This window comes from Barbus barbus (genome assembly GCF_936440315.1).
Source record: "Barbus barbus genome assembly, chromosome: 47".
Taxonomy (NCBI): domain Eukaryota; kingdom Metazoa; phylum Chordata; class Actinopteri; order Cypriniformes; family Cyprinidae; genus Barbus; species Barbus barbus.
In genome coordinates, this window is record NC_136725.1 from 12,617,500 (window position 1) to 12,636,195 (window position 18,696).

Sequence of the window (18,696 nt, forward strand, 5' to 3'; positions counted from 1 at the left end):
ATTTGCACTGTATTCTTTTTATAGGAAAATAAAGTCTGTAGAAATGCTGAAGGAACAATAAAAAAAGTAAATTGGAGGCAGATATGTCAAAATTTGAAATTTTAATCTGTTTTAATTTTAAATGTATTTTTCTATTTTTCATTTATTAGCATAACAAATAATAACTGAAATTTTAATTTAAACATTTACATGATTGTCATAATGTCTATTAGTTATGTTCTTATTTTGCTTGAATGACAGCAACATATGAGCTCCACGAGTATTACATTTAAAAAAAAAATGCTTTGCATCATTGACCCATACAGCCTACATAGCCTGTACATAAATGGGTCAGTGACATAACACTACTAATTTTCTGTCTAGGAAACTATCCAGAGACTGTAAAAAAAAAAAAAACAGGTCTCATTAAAATGCAAAACATTACTAGAGTAAAAAAATTGGCAAATACATTTTTGGGTAATTTTTTATTTTTTTTGTCATGCAATAAGACTTCTTTAGAAGGTAATGTCTATTTAATGGATACACAACTTGACGTTATATAGTCATTAAAAAATAATTTTAAAGATTGTTTAATATTTCATTTTTTTAAACATTCCATTCAGTATTCCATAATTTTCTTTTTACTATATGATCCTGCATAATATTTTTTATATAAATATTATATATAGTTTTCCGTCTTTCATGTTAGTTTGTTGCTAAATATTTTCAATACTCCACTCAAACTGCATCAGCAACCTCGAGCTCTTTCAAAAATATTCAAATATTTACACAGAGATGCGATGTGAAGTTTATGTTAGGTTTTAAGGGGATGTGATTTTCTACATTATTGAATCATTGCATCACAGCTTTTATCAGCAATGTGAACAACACGCCACAGTCCCGCAGACTTTCCCATCTGCTCCCAGTCTTCATCTCCCAAACATGTGAAATCGGACACCTACTTTCTCAACCCTTCCCAAACAGTCTTATCTGCACTTCCAGCTGTCACTATAACACTATACAAAACATTAACGCGCAATTCTGACTTGAACTGCAGCAACTGACTCCACAAGTTCAGACGATCGACATCGATAAAAAGTCGCCGTAAACTTTTGGTTCAAGAAAACATACTTGAAGAAACACGGACGGAGGGCGGGAGGAAAGGGAAAGCCAGAGGGGTGTTTCCTCTCCAGCAGAGGAAGGATTGAAGTAGTGAGAAATAATTCATTAAACGGCGTCAAATGTTGAAATGCATTGAATTTTAGCTGAGAGTCGCGATGTCGACATCAGTTTTACGATAAAAGGTGAGTGAATTCATGTCATGTAGCCTACTCCCAGAAACCGGAGGCTCAGCCACGATACGATCCAACTTTGTCACGTATAAAATTGTATAGAAAAACGATTTTAGTGGTTTCTTTTTAAAGATTAAAGTATTAGTCATGCGTCATGAACCAAACAGAAACGCTACTTCATTTTAATGTGACTTGAGTGTGCTGGGCATGTCTCTGAAAACAAGAATTTTAATGTAGCATGGCTTTCTTTAGAGGTCTGGAGTGAAATTAAATGTCCTAGTGTCTTACTTGAAGGGTCATTTCATTTCATTTTCTTAGCTTATATGTATCTGTATACAGAAACAAAAAAAATGTGGTGAATGTTTTTTTTTTTCTTCCCTCTTCAGTCTTTTGGCCTGTTCCCAGCCATGTTTCCTAATTCTCCTGAAGTATGTTATGAAATATGCCCATTACGATTGCTAAATTTGCTAGAAAACTGTTCCAACTACATCCCAACATACACCACTATTCAAAAGTTTGGGGTCCATTGGGTCGTTTAAAGAAATTAATATTTTTATTCAGCAAAAATCTATTAAATTGACCAAAAGTGACTTATAAGACATTTATAATGTTACAAAATTTCTATTCATAAAAGTATACCCCCCCCCCCACACACACACACAGGATATTAAGCAGCTCAACTATTTTGACTATTGATGATAAGAAGAAATGTTTCTTGAACAGCAAATCAGCAAATTAGAATGATTTCTACTCAATGCATGTTTTGCAAGATTCCCCTTTCTGTCAAACATATGTGACAATGGACCACAAAACCAGTCATAAGGGTCAATCTTTCAAAATTGAGATTTATACATCATCTGAAAGCTGAATAAATAAGCATTGATGTATGGTTTGTTAGGATCAGACAATATTTGGCCGAGAAACAACTATTTGAAAATCTGGAATCTGAGAGTGCAAGAAAATCTAAATATTGAGAAAATCACCTTTAAATTTGTCCAAATGAAATTCTTAGCCATGCATATTACTAATCAAAAATTAAGTTTTGATATATTTACAGTAGGAAATTTACAAAATATTGTCATGGAACATGATCTTTACTTAATATCCTAATGATTTTTGGCATAAAAGAAAAATCAATAATTTTGACCCATACAATGTATTTTTGGATATTGCTACAAATATACCCGTGCGACTTATGGTTTTGTGGTCCAGGGTCACATATTTATTGGACTGTCCAACTTTTAATGTAGAAAACTCTTTTATGAAGTCACTGAAAGAGTTTTGTATAATTTTGCCAGAAAAAGTTTTAGAATTTTTATGTTAATGTAAAATATATTGTGTAATGTAACTTGTGTTTGTTTGTATTTGTTATACTTGTATTTTTTTTAATTGTTTTTGCCATGAAAATAGCCTAACATGCTGACATGGCATTAAATAAAAATATACTACTACTACTATTAGAATGATTTAAATTGAAATAATAATTCACAATATTACTGTTTAATGTATCAAATAAATGTAGCCTTGGCATAAGACACTTTCGAATATATATATATATATATTACCCACCCCAAGCTTTTCAAAATTTATTTTGAATTGCCACAATAAACTTATTATGTAGAAAGGGAACTGTATTGCACTAATTACTAATACGATGCCAACCGTTTCAGAGGGTCGATTACCACATCTTGATGTCCAATGACTACGAGAGTAATGAAGAGCAGGTAGACTTACTATGTTGTACTATTTTACTTTAATAAGGTTGAATAACAAATCAAATACAATGTGTACATATGTACAGTCAAAGGATCACACAAATGTAAATAAAATGTACATATGAAGAGCGTAGGCCTACGCAATATAATAAACAAATACACAATGAATTATTTCAACAGAGTTGAATTTCAAGGATACAGCTGGTCTGTGATTCGTCAGTGAAAATAATTATTACAAGAGTCCGTGTTAGTCTCTTCGAAATGCAACCTATCAGTGATGTGAAGCTGTCGTCTCAGACCCTCAGATGAATCCTCTGTGACAATAAATGCAAGTAGACCTAGGATGTGTATCACTCGATGTATGACTCTCAAATGTGGTTCTACAATAAACAAATAAGGTAATCAGTAACAGAAAATTGTATAGATATGCCATTAACACGGCAGACCCGCTGAGATGTTACAACTCTATAATGGTTGATTACGTATGCCATTATTAACATACACACAATCAGGTAACCACACTCTCGCATAACATAAATTATAATGTAGCAGCCATACATCAAGCTGAACAGTGAATACGTGACAATAATAATATAATGAATACTCAAATGTAACTCACAATCTTCAATGACGCACATTCAAGAATCGTCACCAAGGAAACTTCAGCACGAAGTTTAATACCATCCGTTGCCAATGAAGACCACAAAGATTCTTTCCTGCAGTTCACAAAGTGAAGGCGCTGCAGAAAGAGATTTTAATTGGTCTTATATTACTGCCTTTCAGGGAAGATTGCAGGACTTGAACTTCCCTCAGGATCCAAACCGAAAAAACGATCCGCTCTCGCGCGCGCGCTGAGGTAAGCCACGCCTCCACATTCAAATCAATGACCAACATAATAGCGGCACAGCCCTTATAATAAATGAACATAAACTGAACATGGGCTTTTTTACAGCCGCCCCCAAATTTGGTAGACAAATTTGCCTGTAGTAAATCTATTATTGTGTATAATCTGAGCCCTGCGGTACATCGGGTAATCTAATCAATCGGGCAACTGGTCGAGTGTAAGTATGATCTTTCACTTTAACAACAGCAGTTCTAACTCTACCATCAGAGCTAGGGATGATGGATGAAACAGTACCAACTCGCCAGAGCGCTCTCGGTGACTGCTCGTCAGCTATAAGGACTACAGTTCCAACTGTAAGGTTCTCTCTCTCTCGATTCCATTTCTGACGTGACTGTAGGGTAGGCAGAAAGTCATGCACGAAATGCTTCCAGAAGTGATCACTGAGAATCTGGCTGTGTCTCCATCTCTTCCGGCTGAGCAGATCAGACTCAGGATAGACCACCTGAGGTAATGAGGAGTCAGGCCGCCCCATCAGCAATGAATTCGGAGTCACAGGATCTGGATCAGCCACATCACTGGAGACATACCCCAAAGGTCTTGAATTTAAGATGCCTTCAACCTCTACTAATACTGTCCTCAAAACCTCTTCAGTGACAATCTGAGCACCCAGGGTGGTCCGTAGGGCTGTTTTCACAGACCTCACTTCTCTTTCCCAGGAGCCCCCAAAGTGAGGAGCACTGGGGGGATTAAAGCGAAACCTGATCTGTTCTTTGGCTAGTTGTTCTCTGATAGTGGGTTGTATCTGACTGAAAGCTTCTTCCAATTCACGACTCCCACCTTTGAAATTGGTTCCCTGGTCAGATAAAAGCTCATAGGGCTTTCCCCTACGTGAAATAAAGCGTCTGAGGGACAACAAGAATGAATCAGTGTCCATATGAGCAAGTAGATCAAGGTGAACCGCTCGAGTGGTGAGACATTTATAGAGAATACCCCATCTTTTTTCTGTATGACGACCCACCTTTATTGTAAAGGGTCCAAAACAATCAACCCCAGTGGAATAAAAGGGAGGTTTGAATAACCTAAGGCTGGAAGGTGGAATGTCTGCCATCCTTGGAATTTCTGGTTGAGCCCTCCACTTTTGGCACTCAGGGCAGTAACGCTGATGTTTCTTAACTGCCTCTCTCCCTCGTAAAATCCAGAACTTCCGTCGTAGTTCGCCGAACACCCGACCAGGACCAGGGTGAAGTAGTTGAGTGTCATAGTGCTTAATGAGGAGTTTCACCACTGGATGAGTCGGAGATAAAACCACAGGATGTAGAACATCTTTGGCCAAGCTGTCACATCTTCTAAGTCTGCCACCAACTCTGATCAGGTTGGAATCTTTGTCATACTCAGGTGCAAGTCCTATCAGCCGACTGCTGGTTGGGAGTGCCTTTCCTTCCTTGAGCAAGGCAAATTCTTCAGGGAAGTCTTGCATTTGACAATGCTTCAGAAGAGTCAATTCTGCATCATGGAATTCATCTGCATCGGGTGGTTCTCTACTACCAGCCGCCCCATGCAGGGACTGCACTGTGGCTTCTAATAGCTCTTGATAGCTATTGAATTGATGGTAGTCTGGAAGGGCAGGTGTTGCAGTCTCGCTAATCAATCCACTGAATACAGGTCTCTTAAGCTCCTGACTATCATCGAGGGTTTGACCTTCAGGTGCCTTTGGCCAATTGCAGCTGGATTGCATCAAGAAGGCTGGACCCTTCCTCCAGCGAGTGTCTTGAGCCAGTTGAGTCAATGCCAAACCTCGTGTGATGTCATCAGCGGGATTAGTTGACAAATCAACGTAGCGCCAGGATTTTGGATCAGACAACTCTTGTATTTCACAGACTCTGACTCCAACAAATACTTTGTACCTGCAAGAATCAGATTGCAGCCACGTGAGGACTGTGGTAGAATCGGACCAATACATAACGTTGTGGATGTCCAAGGTCAGCTCTTTCTTCAATACAGCACCCAGCTGTGCACCTGTCATTGCAGCACAAAGTTCTAAGCGTGCGATGGAGAGCTGCTTCTTTGGCGCGACTCTGGATCTTGCGGCCAAAAAGGCTACCTCGATATTGTTCTGATCGTCCTCGGTACTTAAGTACGCAACAGAGCCATAAGCTTTCTCAGAAGCATCGCAGAATACATGAATACTGCGGCTCTTGACTGCATTCTGTATGCTGGAGCTGTAACATCTGGGTTGAGATATCTCTGATAGCTGAGGGAGCTCATTCTCCCATTGTTGCCAAGCAGTCAGTAACTCAGCAGGAAGGCAAGGGTCATCCCAGCCTCGTTTTTTGCCCCAGAGCAATTGCACAATGATCTTAGCCCTTGTAGTGAAAGGAATCAGATACCCAAGGGGATCGTATTGCTTTGCGAGTGTGCGGTAAATCTTACGCATAGTGGTTTCACCTTCCTCTTTCTGGTATGGTTTGTAGCACAAAGTATCAGATTTGCAGTGCCATATCAGTCCGAGGGTACGCTCTTGAGGATTGGCTGTCTCTTGGTTAATCCAGATCTCACTGCTCTTTGATTTTAGCTCAGACGGGAAGTGGTTAATGACTGTAGGAACATTACTGGCCCATTGTCGCAACTCAAATCCACCCTCCATTAGTTGGTGCTGTAATCTGTGTACTAGTTTCTCGGCCTGTTCTTCGTTTGGTACACTTTTTAGACAGTTGTCTACATAAAAACTGTGTTCAACAGTTTGACGTACCTCATCTGTTGGTTCAAGGTAATTCCCTACTTGCAACTGAAGGGCAAATGTAGCACAACAGGGGCTACAGGTGGTTCCAAAGGGCAAAACTTCCCACTGATAGATTGTTGGAGGCTCAGCAGTATTGCCATTACGCCACAGAAATCGGAGGAAAGGCTTGTCCTCATCAAGGAGACGGACTTGATGAAACATGCCTCGCACATCGCTACAAACAGCTACAGGGTGCTCCCTGAAACGGAGGAGAACTCCCAACAAGCTTGCCCCGAGAGTAGGCCCAGGTAAGAGATACTCATTCAGAGACTGGCCTTGGAACTCAAAGGAGCAATTGAATACAATACGGTCCTTACCATTATGATGGACCATATGGTGTGGTATGTACCACGAATGAGGACTCAATTCACACTCCTTGGATGATAGTGGGGAGACGTAGCCTGCCTGCAGCAACTTCTGAATTTCAGCATTATAAGTGGCGGCCCTTTGTGGTTCTCTGGATAACCGTCTCTCCGTGCTACATAGGAGAGCCAGGACAGCTTCCTTTGGTGCATTCAACGGGGGAAGTGACTCTTTCCAGAGTAATGGGGTAGCGTATCGATTGACTCCATCCACACTAACTCTGATGGTCTTTTCTTCCAGAATGCGGATGGCTTCTGAATCTTGACGCGAGCGTGTGACCACCTTATCGGATCGATAAGGCAAAACGTCCAGTTTCCACAGCTTTTCAACCTGGTTAAAGAGGTCAGAATCTGGTGTCACACAAGAAACAAAGAGACATTCCTGTGGCTGAAGACAAGGGCGAAGAAACCTTGATGGACCTTGCAATGTCCACCCAAGTCTCGTATGCACAGCTGCTGGTCCACCTTTGGGCCCCAATATCACTGGCTCCACCGGCGTGATCAAATGTGGGTAGTCTGAACCGATAAGCACTAATGGTTGAGCTTGATTGATATCGTCCAAGGGAAGGTCTCTAAGATAGCGATACTTTTGCTGCAGGTCAGTGATGGGATAAGTATGCTGGACAAGACCTAGGTCCTTGGCTGTAAAGGCTCCATGAATTTGAAATGATCTGTCAGGTTGCGAAGCTGGAGCTATAGAAAAGGACACCGAACTTCCCCGTATGGTGTGAACCTCATGCCTCACAGTACGAAGAGCTAGATCTTCAACTGTACCTTGAAGGCCCAAACGCTGAGCGGCCTCATGCAGCAGAATCGTTCGCTCTGAACCGTCGTCCAGTACAGCGTAGGTCTCTAGCGACTTGTCTCCATTCTGAATCACAACTCGACTCAATTTAAGCAACACCTGCTTTCCGCTTGTAGAACGGTCAAGATACAAGGTCTGAGAAGTGGAACTCACGGGACCTATGCCCTCTGACTCTTTGATGTTGCCTTTCCCACTTGAATCTGTGCTGGCATTAACATCATGAAGAACTTCAAGATGTTTTCTATCGCATTTCTTGCACTTTGCTTTCAATGTACACTTTGAGGTCTGATGACTTCGGCCGCATCTCCAGCATCTACGGCTCATTTTGATCCAATCCTCAACCTGCTCCTTGTTCAAAAGCTTAAAATTTGAACACTGATTCATGTAATGCTGGATGGTATCGCAGAACGGACAATATCTTTTGGGCTTCTCCTGCATCCTATCTGAGGACACTGACACTGTCTTTGAGTTCTCTACTGACTCTCCCTTATGCTCGCCTCCATGCAGAACGGTAGTCAGTTTTCGAGGTGGGAAACCATACTTCTTGTCTTTGCGGGGGGCATGTTTCTCATAATCAGGGTATGAGCTGTACTGGGTTCCCTCCACCTGCACGCGAACCTCATATTCAAGCCAATCTGCCAAGTCAAGCAAAGTAGGAATCGGAGTCTGAAGAGGGTTAACAAATCTCTTAAAGTTGGCTCTTAGGTCATAAGGTAACTTAGCTAAGAGGCGAGATACATGAGAACCGCACTTCAACTCAGTCCAACCTGGGCTACCCAACTGATTCAACATTCCCACTAATGCCCGCACACGAAGAGCGAATCCCTTGAATGCCTTTACATCTCCACTCTTAATTGTGGGTCCATCCATCAAACTGGTGATCCGCTGCAATGCCAGCTGATGCGGTTGCCCATACATGTCGGTAAGAGCTCGCATAGTGTCACTAAAGGGAAAACGACTGTGACTGTAAGAATCTGCAACAAGTAAAGCATCTTCCAATTTCAAATGATCCATTAATATTTGAAACTTAAAAGATTCAGAAGCGTCGTCAGGCAGTACGTTGCCTAAAGCGAGCTTAAGTCTGGCGAACTCTCGTGGGTCATCATGAATGAAATTTGGGATTGTTGGTGTAGGCCCACGATATTGCACTGGCAGCGTGTGCAAAGAACGGTTAAGATCTTGATCCGAAACTGGATATGAACGATCAAACGGATATAGCCGTTCGTTGCCAGGATAGTTCTCAGTTTTAAGATCACGTTGAAATGGAGGACTAGAACGGTCAGCTAAGGCAGTTCCTTGCAAGGTGTGCACTTGGTCCCCATAGTATGTATCATGAAGATTTCTAATGGGCCGATACTCTGAATGCGAATGACAAGTATGTGCATCTGCAGGAGCACGACCAAAAACACGAGGGGGGTAAGATGACGGATGGGACTGCAACAACATGTCATCATCATACTGCCAATAAGGAGGATTCAACTGACTCTGCTGCAAACCACGAACTTTAGCAGTTCGGCCAGGAACGTGTGGCGGTGAGTCATTCACCCAATGAGGAGGTTCAGTATACTGAGGTGTTGACTGACCTGAATGTAATTGGCTACCACTCAGTCCACCTACTCTTTTTAGACGATTAGTAAGATCTTCAATAAGATCTTGATAACCATCACGACGTGCATGCAAAGAATCATCCCTAGGAGGCGCCAACGGCACATACTCAGATTGACCTGGATTTCGATCATCCTGATGTGAGGCCAACATACTTGTATCCATTGGTGTAGAAGATACCTCATTTCCCGCACTAGGTGATTGCCGTGAGGGTGATGAAACCTGTAGTGGAGCTGACACAGGAGAACTAGCGATTATATCTGAAATACGTTTCACATCTTGCCGCAGCTGCTTACTCTCCTCTCTCATTTCACGAATACATGAGAGAATATCGGCATTCATTACCGTATTGACCTGCTCATCTGCAAATGTGAGTTGCCTCTGAGGATAACTAACCTCATAGTCCTGAAGATACAACGGCTGACGAGTAATTCTGCGTGGCCTTACCACCTCATCCTCTATCATTCCCTCTCTGAGTCTGGACATCATCGCTGAGACGGTTAAAGCATCCGGCTCGAAGGACCATTAAATGTAGAAAGGGAACTGTATTGCACTAATTACTAATACGATGCCAACCGTTTCAGAGGGTCGATTACCACATCTTGATGTCCAATGACTACGAGAGTAATGAAGAGCAGGTAGACTTACTATGTTGTACTATTTTACTTTAATAAGGTTGAATAACAAATCAAATACAATGTGTACATATGTACAGTCAAAGGATCACACAAATGTAAATAAAATGTACATATGAAGAGCGTAGGCCTACGCAATATAATAAACAAATACACAATGAATTATTTCAACAGAGTTGAATTTCAAGGATACAGCTGGTCTGTGATTCGTCAGTGAAAATAATTATTACAAGAGTCCGTGTTAGTCTCTTCGAAATGCAACCTATCAGTGATGTGAAGCTGTCGTCTCAGACCCTCAGATGAATCCTCTGTGACAATAAATGCAAGTAGACCTAGGATGTGTATCACTCGATGTATGACTCTCAAATGTGGTTCTACAATAAACAAATAAGGTAATCAGTAACAGAAAATTGTATAGATATGCCATTAACACGGCAGACCCGCTGAGATGTTACAACTCTATAATGGTTGATTACGTATGCCATTATTAACATACACACAATCAGGTAACCACACTCTCGCATAACATAAATTATAATGTAGCAGCCATACATCAAGCTGAACAGTGAATACGTGACAATAATAATATAATGAATACTCAAATGTAACTCACAATCTTCAATGACGCACATTCAAGAATCGTCACCAAGGAAACTTCAGCACGAAGTTTAATACCATCCGTTGCCAATGAAGACCACAAAGATTCTTTCCTGCAGTTCACAAAGTGAAGGCGCTGCAGAAAGAGATTTTAATTGGTCTTATATTACTGCCTTTCAGGGAAGATTGCAGGACTTGAACTTCCCTCAGGATCCAAACCGAAAAAACGATCCGCTCTCGCGCGCGCGCTGAGGTAAGCCACGCCTCCACATTCAAATCAATGACCAACATAATAGCGGCACAGCCCTTATAATAAATGAACATAAACTGAACATGGGCTTTTTTACATATTATATTATCACTTAAAAACATTTCTTAAAGAACATCTTTAAAAAATATTTGCTTTTAAAATCACCTTTTCCGACTAGAAAACACACTCATTTTGTTGAGTTACCCTGGATGTTTTTTCCCCTCCTCAAAATATTTTTTTGTTTAGATTTATGAAGGTTTTGGAAATTATTTTATTATTTTTTATATCTTTATATTTTATAATATCTACAATTTTGCATGTGCTTTTAGCCTGTCTATGCTTGACAAGCATCACTCTCCAACGAATGGAGAAGAATCCAGACAGCGACAGGCATTATGAGAGGATCACTGATGACCCATCACCCTCGGGCCAGGGGACTCAAAGCGAGGAGTCCCCCCTGGGTGATCACGACCTACCAATCATGCAATGGGAAGATTTAAGTTTGCGAATTGCAGAGCTAGAAAGGCAGGAAGAGGACAGAAGGAAAAAAGCAGAGGTAACATTTTACCTGGAATTTATATTTATTTATATTTTAAAAAATATTATTAAAGACCTCATTATCTTTCAGAGTCTAGGTTTATCAGAGCGAGACAGAATACTTGATGGATGCTGGACAGAATCAAAACACCATTCACGCCATTGGGAGCCATGGGCGGATGAGAACGACTACAGTCCCTGCCGTGTCCCTGTCATATCGTCACGGTAATTCACATGTGCATGTTCATAATCTTTAGCTACCTTGTTCTGTTTAATGTGTTCTATGTGTTTCCATCCTTCAGGTTTAATAGTCCTAAAAACCTTCAGTTGTGTTTCATCAACAACAGTGAGAGTGAGGAGGAGGATGACGAAGGAGCATCTAGCAAAGAGGTGGGTGCAGAGAGTCGTGATAGTAGGTTCTCTGAGTTGTATCTCAGGTCATGATTTATGAGGTTGCGAAAAGCATTAGGTTTTTGTTATCCTCAGAGCTCATGTGAGGCAGAGGTACGTGGGAGTTGCTCTCGGGGGCTAAAACAGGAAGTAAAAGCAGCACTCAGGACTCTCAGAGACAAGCTATGGGCCGAACAGAAGGAGAAAGAGGTGAGAGGTTTCAAAGACACAGTTCACTCAGCAGTCTTGCATGGCTGTCTTTCTTCTGTGAAACACAAAAGGAGAATGCGATGGGTGATTTATACATGAAATTACACAACAAAAACGGAGTTTGTAATGGGGACTGAAGCTTTCAAGTTTCAAAATTGATTCAAAAACAACATAAAAGTGTCATTCAAGATATCTACTTTTGGGTTCCACAGAATAAAGTAAATGATGGCAGAAAAGCAGTCTTGTTTCCAGTATTTTTCCCTTTCATTTTCTCCACATGGATTCTTCTATAAAAAGCTCCTGTAATGAACCAAACCACCCATCTCTGGGATGATTCACAACATTACAAACTTCTCAAGTATAAAATTATATATCTGTAATATGAAAAAAAAAAAAAAAGAGTAATTATAAAGTATGTACATCAATGCTGTATTTATTTGATCAAAATTACAGTAAAAACAGTAATATTGTGAAATATTATTACAATTTCAAAAAGCTGGTTCCCATTTTAATATATTTTATGTAATTGCATTGGTTTGTAATGATGGCAAAGCTACATTTTCAGCATCATTACTACAATCTTCAGTGTCACATGATCCTTCAGAAATCATTCTAATGCTGATTTGGTACTTTCTTATTATCAGTGCTGCTTAATATTTTGGATACATTTTTTCAATTTTGATCAATTGAATGCATTCTTACTGAAATAAACATTAATTTACTTAAAAAATACTATATATATATATGTATGTGTGTGTGTGTGCATCAAGGGGATTTTACTTCTGGAATGTTACTGTTGTACTCTGTGCCTTTAAGGCAAAGGAGTGTACGATTTCAGTGTTATCTGAACTTAATCCAGTGTGGGGGTTTTTTGTGTGACTGTCTTGGTGGTCATTTCACTGATATTTAATTTTTGCATATTTTTGTTCTATTTTCAGCAAACCACCCACAGTAGCATGAACATAAGGAGAAAGATTCTTAGCCTTAGTGATCTGCAGACATGCTCTTTACTGCAGCTGAATGCGCTCAGGGCCTCGCTGAATGAGGACATTCAAGGTATCTTTTTCCTCAGTGATACAATTTGCAGTCACTGAACTGCAGCAATGACATTTTCAGTCAATAATACAACTCATAAATGTCATGCAGTTTTCATTCTGCTTTAAACTCTTTTCTAAAATGTTTTTGCACTTTTAAAATGTCATTGATTTTTTTACTCATGCGCTAATTTGATTCGTGCTTTTAGATTTGAGCTCAGAGTTGGTGAAACATCTCGTAGTACGGGACCACCTTCGGACTAAGCAAGATGCTTTGCTTCTGGATGTACAGGATATGACATCATTATGAACGATCTTTTTGTTTGGAACACTGCGTAACTGCAGTTTAACGTTGGCACTTTCTGAAAGCAGTAATTTACTGTTACTCATCCCGTGGACTAACATAGGCCAGAATATCCTGTTTGTTCTTGAAGAAATGTAGCCCTCAAAGAAACTTTTGTTAAAATGTGAGTCACATTTATTATAGTCACAAGTTTTATTGTGGAAAAAGTGCCTTATAACAAACTCTAATGGCTCTGATTCATACGTCACTTACGGTTTAATTTTGCTTTTGCTTCCATAAATTGAGAATATATTAAGCCATATGTGATCAATAACTGTGATGTATTAATCATCAGTTACTTTAAGCATTCCGTTGAAATACATTATATGTAATCGTCATGAAAATATACAGTAAATGTGCATTTTGCTGTTATATGAATGTGCCTTACAACTTTCCTGTGTATTAAACTTATACATAAGAATGAAGTATATCTCAGTGCTAAATATTCACAATAATTTAATAAATCATTTATTTTATATTTTATACACAGTCTAATGAGCCTTTTTTGTGGAAATGGAAAAGCAGTTATACCATAAATACTCTGCATTAAAAGATGCTTAAGGTCCTTTTGTGGTTTTTCAGAACACCTTCTTGAGGGTGCCTCAAAAATCCCAGAAAAGAATTAGAGATTGAAGTCAAAAAATGAATGTTGTTGTATTTTTTCAACTTATTTTTAATGAAAAAATAAATAAAATAATGCACATATTTATACATTTGTATGAATACAGTTTGAAAAATGAAAAATTGCTGAAAATTTACTCGATCCAAGATGTAGATAGGTTTTTCTTCGTCTGAACAGATTTGGAGAAATGTAGCATTAACTCACTTGCTCACCAATTGATCCTCTGTAGTGAATGGGTGCCATCAGAATGAGAGTCCAAATAGCTGATAAAAGTACCACAATAATCCACATAAACTTCACACTGTTGTTTCCGGCTAAAATACGGGTCCTCTATCCATAATATTGATTTCTTCAATGAAAAAGTTGTCTCATCTGAATCAGGAGAGAAATATACACAGATGAAGCACTGTTTACAAGCCAAAACAGTCTAAAAATGTTGATTCATTTTGATGCGATATGACTGCAGGGGGTGAACTTTTTCATTGGAAAAAGTGTTATTATGGATTTGTATTTTGGTCAGATGTGAGAGAGTTTAAAGTTAAATCTCCTTTATGATGGATTTGTTAAACTTCACGAAATGTTAATAGTGGACTTCATCACTTGCAAACCGATGGATCCTCTGCAGTGAATGGGTGCCGTCAGAATGAGAGTTCAAACAGCTGATAAAAACATCACAATAATCCAGAAGTGATGGTATAAAATTAAAATGCTTTAAATTATTTGTTTCTTACATACATGCAGCCTTTTGCTTTAATACAGCTTTACTGATGGGCTGGAGTTGCGTGGATTATTATGTTTTTATCAGCTGTTTGGGCTCTCATTCTGATGGCACCCATTCACTGCAGAGAATCAATTGGTGAGCTAGTGATGTAATGCTAAATTTCTCAAAATCTGTTTCAATGAAGAAACAAATTACGATCTACATCTCGGATGGTGAGTACATTTTCAGCAAATTTTAATTTCTGGGTCAACTGTTCCATTAATGATAATGCAATATTATAAACCGCAAAATATGAGTTAATAGAAAACACATTTAGTTTGATGTTAATGAATGACTAATTGAGTGTTACTGGTGAGGGTTATGGGGGTTCACAAGACAAAACTTTTTAGCCCTGGTATGCTTCACATAATGACCTGTGTGTTTCCGTTAGGTTGCTGTACATAAATGTACTCAACTGCATGCAGCTCAGCTGACTGACCATTCATGCACAGTGAACGGCGAGGGAGCGAGAGAGGGCACAGAGACCAGAGAGAAAAAAGGAAAGCACACAGAATTACTGATTGAGAACTGATTAGTAAAACCTAGCAGATCTGGATATCAAACTGAGAAAGTAATTTGTACACAGAGACCGTAGTTCAAGAAGTGCAGCAAAAAGTACAGAACTTTTCGTCCTGACCTTTTATCAAATGCGTGAAGAAATGAATGCATTTTGGCTGCACATTCAAGTTACCTTTTTTCTTGACCTTTAAGCAGGTAAGATATTTCATTTAGATCTACTTTCCATGGTCTATGTGTATCAGAACAAACTTTGCTTTAATACTATAAAAAGAAAATTACTTTAAATGAATAAGGATGACCTATCCAGTCATTTTCAATCTCTAATAATACTATAACATTTCTTCTAGTTTACATTTTCTAACTTTTAATAATCAAATCAAGGTGTTTATAATCGATATGGATGGTTTTGTGTTGAACTGCACGCTGGATTGGGTTTCCACTCAGCATTTCTTGTCTGAATGAATGGGAATTAATTATTTACTGGAACATACCTGCAAGGACACATGATATTGTAATACCAAAACTGCCTCTGTAGTACACAAGCATATTCATTAAGAAACGAACTCAAGTATTTCATGAACCAAAAATGGAGACTTTGTCATTACTGCTCCGTGTTATGGCGGCACTATGCATATAGATGAATGCATCAGCCATGTCTAGCCATAAATTAGGCATCTTAATGCACACGCTTCCCAGTTTTCATTGCAAACAGGGTCAGTTGGGTCAGGAAGTGGCACGTGTCGATACCTCTTAATTGTGTGAAGAAAACCGCAATGCGAAAGAACTCGTCCAATACATGGGACTCAAAAATGGGGGATGGAAAGATGAATGAAGGGTTTACGGAATGGTTTGTTACTGATTGATGAGGTAATAGACCAGAAGAGGCCGATTCAGCACTATAGATGGATAAAGTTGAAGGACTGAGTCATTGGTCAACCTGCAGTTTGCTTGGAAATAAACTATAGGACGGACTACAAGAAAGATCAGATTTACAATGCAATCACTGTAAAAATATATAACGTTCCTCTGTTTTCTCCATCTTGGAGCGATGTCCTGACAGGATATCCTGAAGGTTGAAGAATGTGGAGCTTCTAGATTGAATTGAAGAGGTCTTGAGAAGACGGTGATGTGGCTCTGCTGTGACAAGATCAAGGACAGCTGATCATGAAGACCACGACTTCAATCTTCAACGTATCGCTGCAGCCAGATGTTCATAACCACAGTGCACCGCACAGCTGCAGCATCGACGAGTCCTACAAGTACGTCATCTTGCCTCTGTGCTACTCCTTGACCTTCTTGCTCAGCCTCGTCCTGAACTCCACCGTCCTCCTTCGGTCCTACCGGTGCAGGAGCGGTCGTCAGTGGAACACTTCGCTGATCTACATGGTCAATCTGGCCTCCACGGATCTGATGTACAGCTTCTCTCTGCCGTTCCTCGTGGCCAGCTATGTGATGCGTGACCACTGGGTTTTTGGAGACTTCATGTGCAGGCTGGTGCGTTTCTTGTTTTACTTCAACCTGTACTGCAGCATCTTCTTCCTCACCTGTATATCCGTCCATCGCTACATGGGAATCTGTCATCCGATCAGAAACATTGCTTTGGAGAGCAAGCGGGCGGTTAGGGGCATTTGCGCAACTGTTTGGGTCATAGTGTTCATACTTACATGCCCAATCGTCAGATTTGCCAAAACAGGGGATGTTTTGAGGAAAATCGGAGGTGGGGTGAATGAAGCAACCAATTCTTGGTCGGAAAGTAGTGGAGATGCTGGAAAAGTTGAGGTGGAGGTATATAGGAACTGTTGGGATGACGCAATTGATAGTGAGTTTTCCGAATACGTGCCTTATGGAATCGTTCTACACCTTCTGGGCTTCTTCTTCCCTTTTATCGTCATCGCGTGGTGTTACTCGCAGGTGGTGCGGACCATCTTCCAAACGCTTCACTGCCAGCCACAGGTGCAAGAGGAAGGGGGAATGTGCGGTGGGGTCGAAGGGGTCAAAGACAGGACGTCCATGTCCATCTCTGGCTCCCAACATGCGCCGTACCTCAACAGGCGACGCAAGTCCATTAAAACCATCATCACCATCACCATCCTGTTCGCGCTGTGCTTCCTGCCCTTCCACATCACACGCACGCTCTTCCTCGTCCTCAAGGAAACGAAGGCCGCCGAGTGCCAAACCATGCGGATGGTTTCCATTTGCTACAAGATCACTCGGCCGCTGGCTTCCTGCAATTCCTGGCTCAATGCACTCCTTTATTTCTTAACAGGAGACAAAAGCTTAGCCTGCTGTGGACGGACCAGCGCCGGTCACAACACCCACCTGCTCTGGCCTTTACAGATTCTTGGAGGACAGAAAGAGGCTGAGGATAAAGAGCAAGGCAATTCACATAAAGCAGAGGAAGCTCATGACAGTGACTCCAAATCTTCAGGAATAACATAGATGAGGTCGGGATTGTACCGTCTGTATGGGACAGACCTACTTTTAATGCTCTAGATTTCATATTATTTATTATTCATTCATATTACTGAGCAATTTCACACAATCTTGAGTATTGCTGTATGTTTTATGCTAGTATGTGACTGGGTATCTCTTTTAAACAATGTTTTTGGAGTTGGTGAGTAAAAATTATTTTGATTCAGTAAATAATATTAAAATAATAATTCATTCAAGTATAAAACTGGCATTTCATATGCACAAAATAAGTTATTAATTGCTGACTGACTAGAAGTAAAGTACAGTCAACAGGCCAAAATAATATACAAAAGAAACAGGAAACAAAAAGTTACTAATTGACATCTTGTGACAATTAAACCGATTTGCTTACACTATTAGCAAGACTAATATGACCTGTATGCTGTCGAGATCCTGAAGCTATCGAACTACACATACTTTTACAATTTAATAAAGATCCTGTAGTGAATAAAAACTTTTAATGTATCTTAAAAATAAATTAAACTTTAAAAACTTACTTTCAGCTCATTGTAAATGTCCATGCTTTCTGTTTGAACTGCAATTCCTAAGCATTCACTAATTCATAAGCATTTGTTTTTATGAATATTGTTCACACTGACAGAATATATTTTATACATAATTTTATTTTGTTTAAATTGATGTTTACCTTGTTAAACACACACACTTTCAGACTACTATTGTGATTAGGCTTGCATATGTAAGAGTGTAAAATTCATAAGAATTCACCACTTCATAAACAACTGTGGATATTTGGATATGTGGTTATGGTAAGTGGTTAATCTTGAATATGTAAAAATTCCCCATGTTTTTATTAATTGTTATAATGCAATTCACATTGACAGAATTTACTTTGTAGCACATTATAATGAGGTTTGAGTTATTAAAATTAGTTAATGCATTAGGAATCATGAACAATCATTTTTTAAAACATATACTACATTTACAA

The 18,696-nt window shown here is 39.6% G+C and overlaps 2 protein-coding genes across 4 annotated transcripts; both read left to right on the forward strand.

The window, feature by feature from the left end:
• Positions 1-935: 935 nt before the first annotated feature.
• Positions 936-14,084, forward strand: LOC306865930 (schwannomin-interacting protein 1-like). 3 transcript variants are annotated; one of them, XM_079410788.1, is made up of 9 exons: positions 987-1,283; positions 3,770-3,842; positions 10,794-10,866; positions 11,193-11,419; positions 11,492-11,625; positions 11,703-11,790; positions 11,887-12,000; positions 12,939-13,056; positions 13,244-14,084. In XM_079410788.1, the coding sequence occupies exons 4-9, from the start codon at positions 11,228-11,230 to the stop codon at positions 13,342-13,344; spliced, it is 747 nt and encodes a 248-aa protein (XP_079266914.1). In that variant the 5' UTR covers positions 987-1,283; positions 3,770-3,842; positions 10,794-10,866; positions 11,193-11,227; the 3' UTR covers positions 13,345-14,084. The 3 variants fall into 3 exon arrangements, with proteins under 3 accessions (XP_079266913.1, XP_079266912.1, XP_079266914.1); XM_079410787.1 differs by lacking the exon at positions 3,770-3,842 and having other exon boundaries at positions 936-1,283; XM_079410786.1 differs by lacking the exons at positions 3,770-3,842; positions 10,794-10,866 and having other exon boundaries at positions 954-1,283; positions 13,244-13,942.
• A 2,358-nt stretch (positions 14,085-16,442) lies between these two features.
• LOC306865635 (P2Y purinoceptor 3-like) lies at positions 16,443-17,717 on the forward strand (the record flags this gene model as incomplete). Its single annotated transcript, XM_079410355.1, has 1 exon — positions 16,443-17,717. The coding sequence occupies one exon, from the start codon at positions 16,443-16,445 to the stop codon at positions 17,715-17,717; it is 1,275 nt and encodes a 424-aa protein (XP_079266481.1).
• Between the last annotated feature and the right edge of the window lie 979 nt (positions 17,718-18,696).

Coding starts and splice junctions, on each gene's coding strand:
- LOC306865930 (XM_079410787.1), top strand. CDS start 11,228: ATGGAGAAGAATCCAGACAGCGACAGGCATTATGAGAGGATCACTGAT. Junction 11,626..11,702: donor GTCCCTGTCATATCGTCACG/GTAATTCACATG, acceptor TCCATCCTTCAG/GTTTAATAGTCCTAAAAACC. Junction 13,057..13,243: donor GCTGAATGAGGACATTCAAG/GTATCTTTTTCC, acceptor TCGTGCTTTTAG/ATTTGAGCTCAGAGTTGGTG.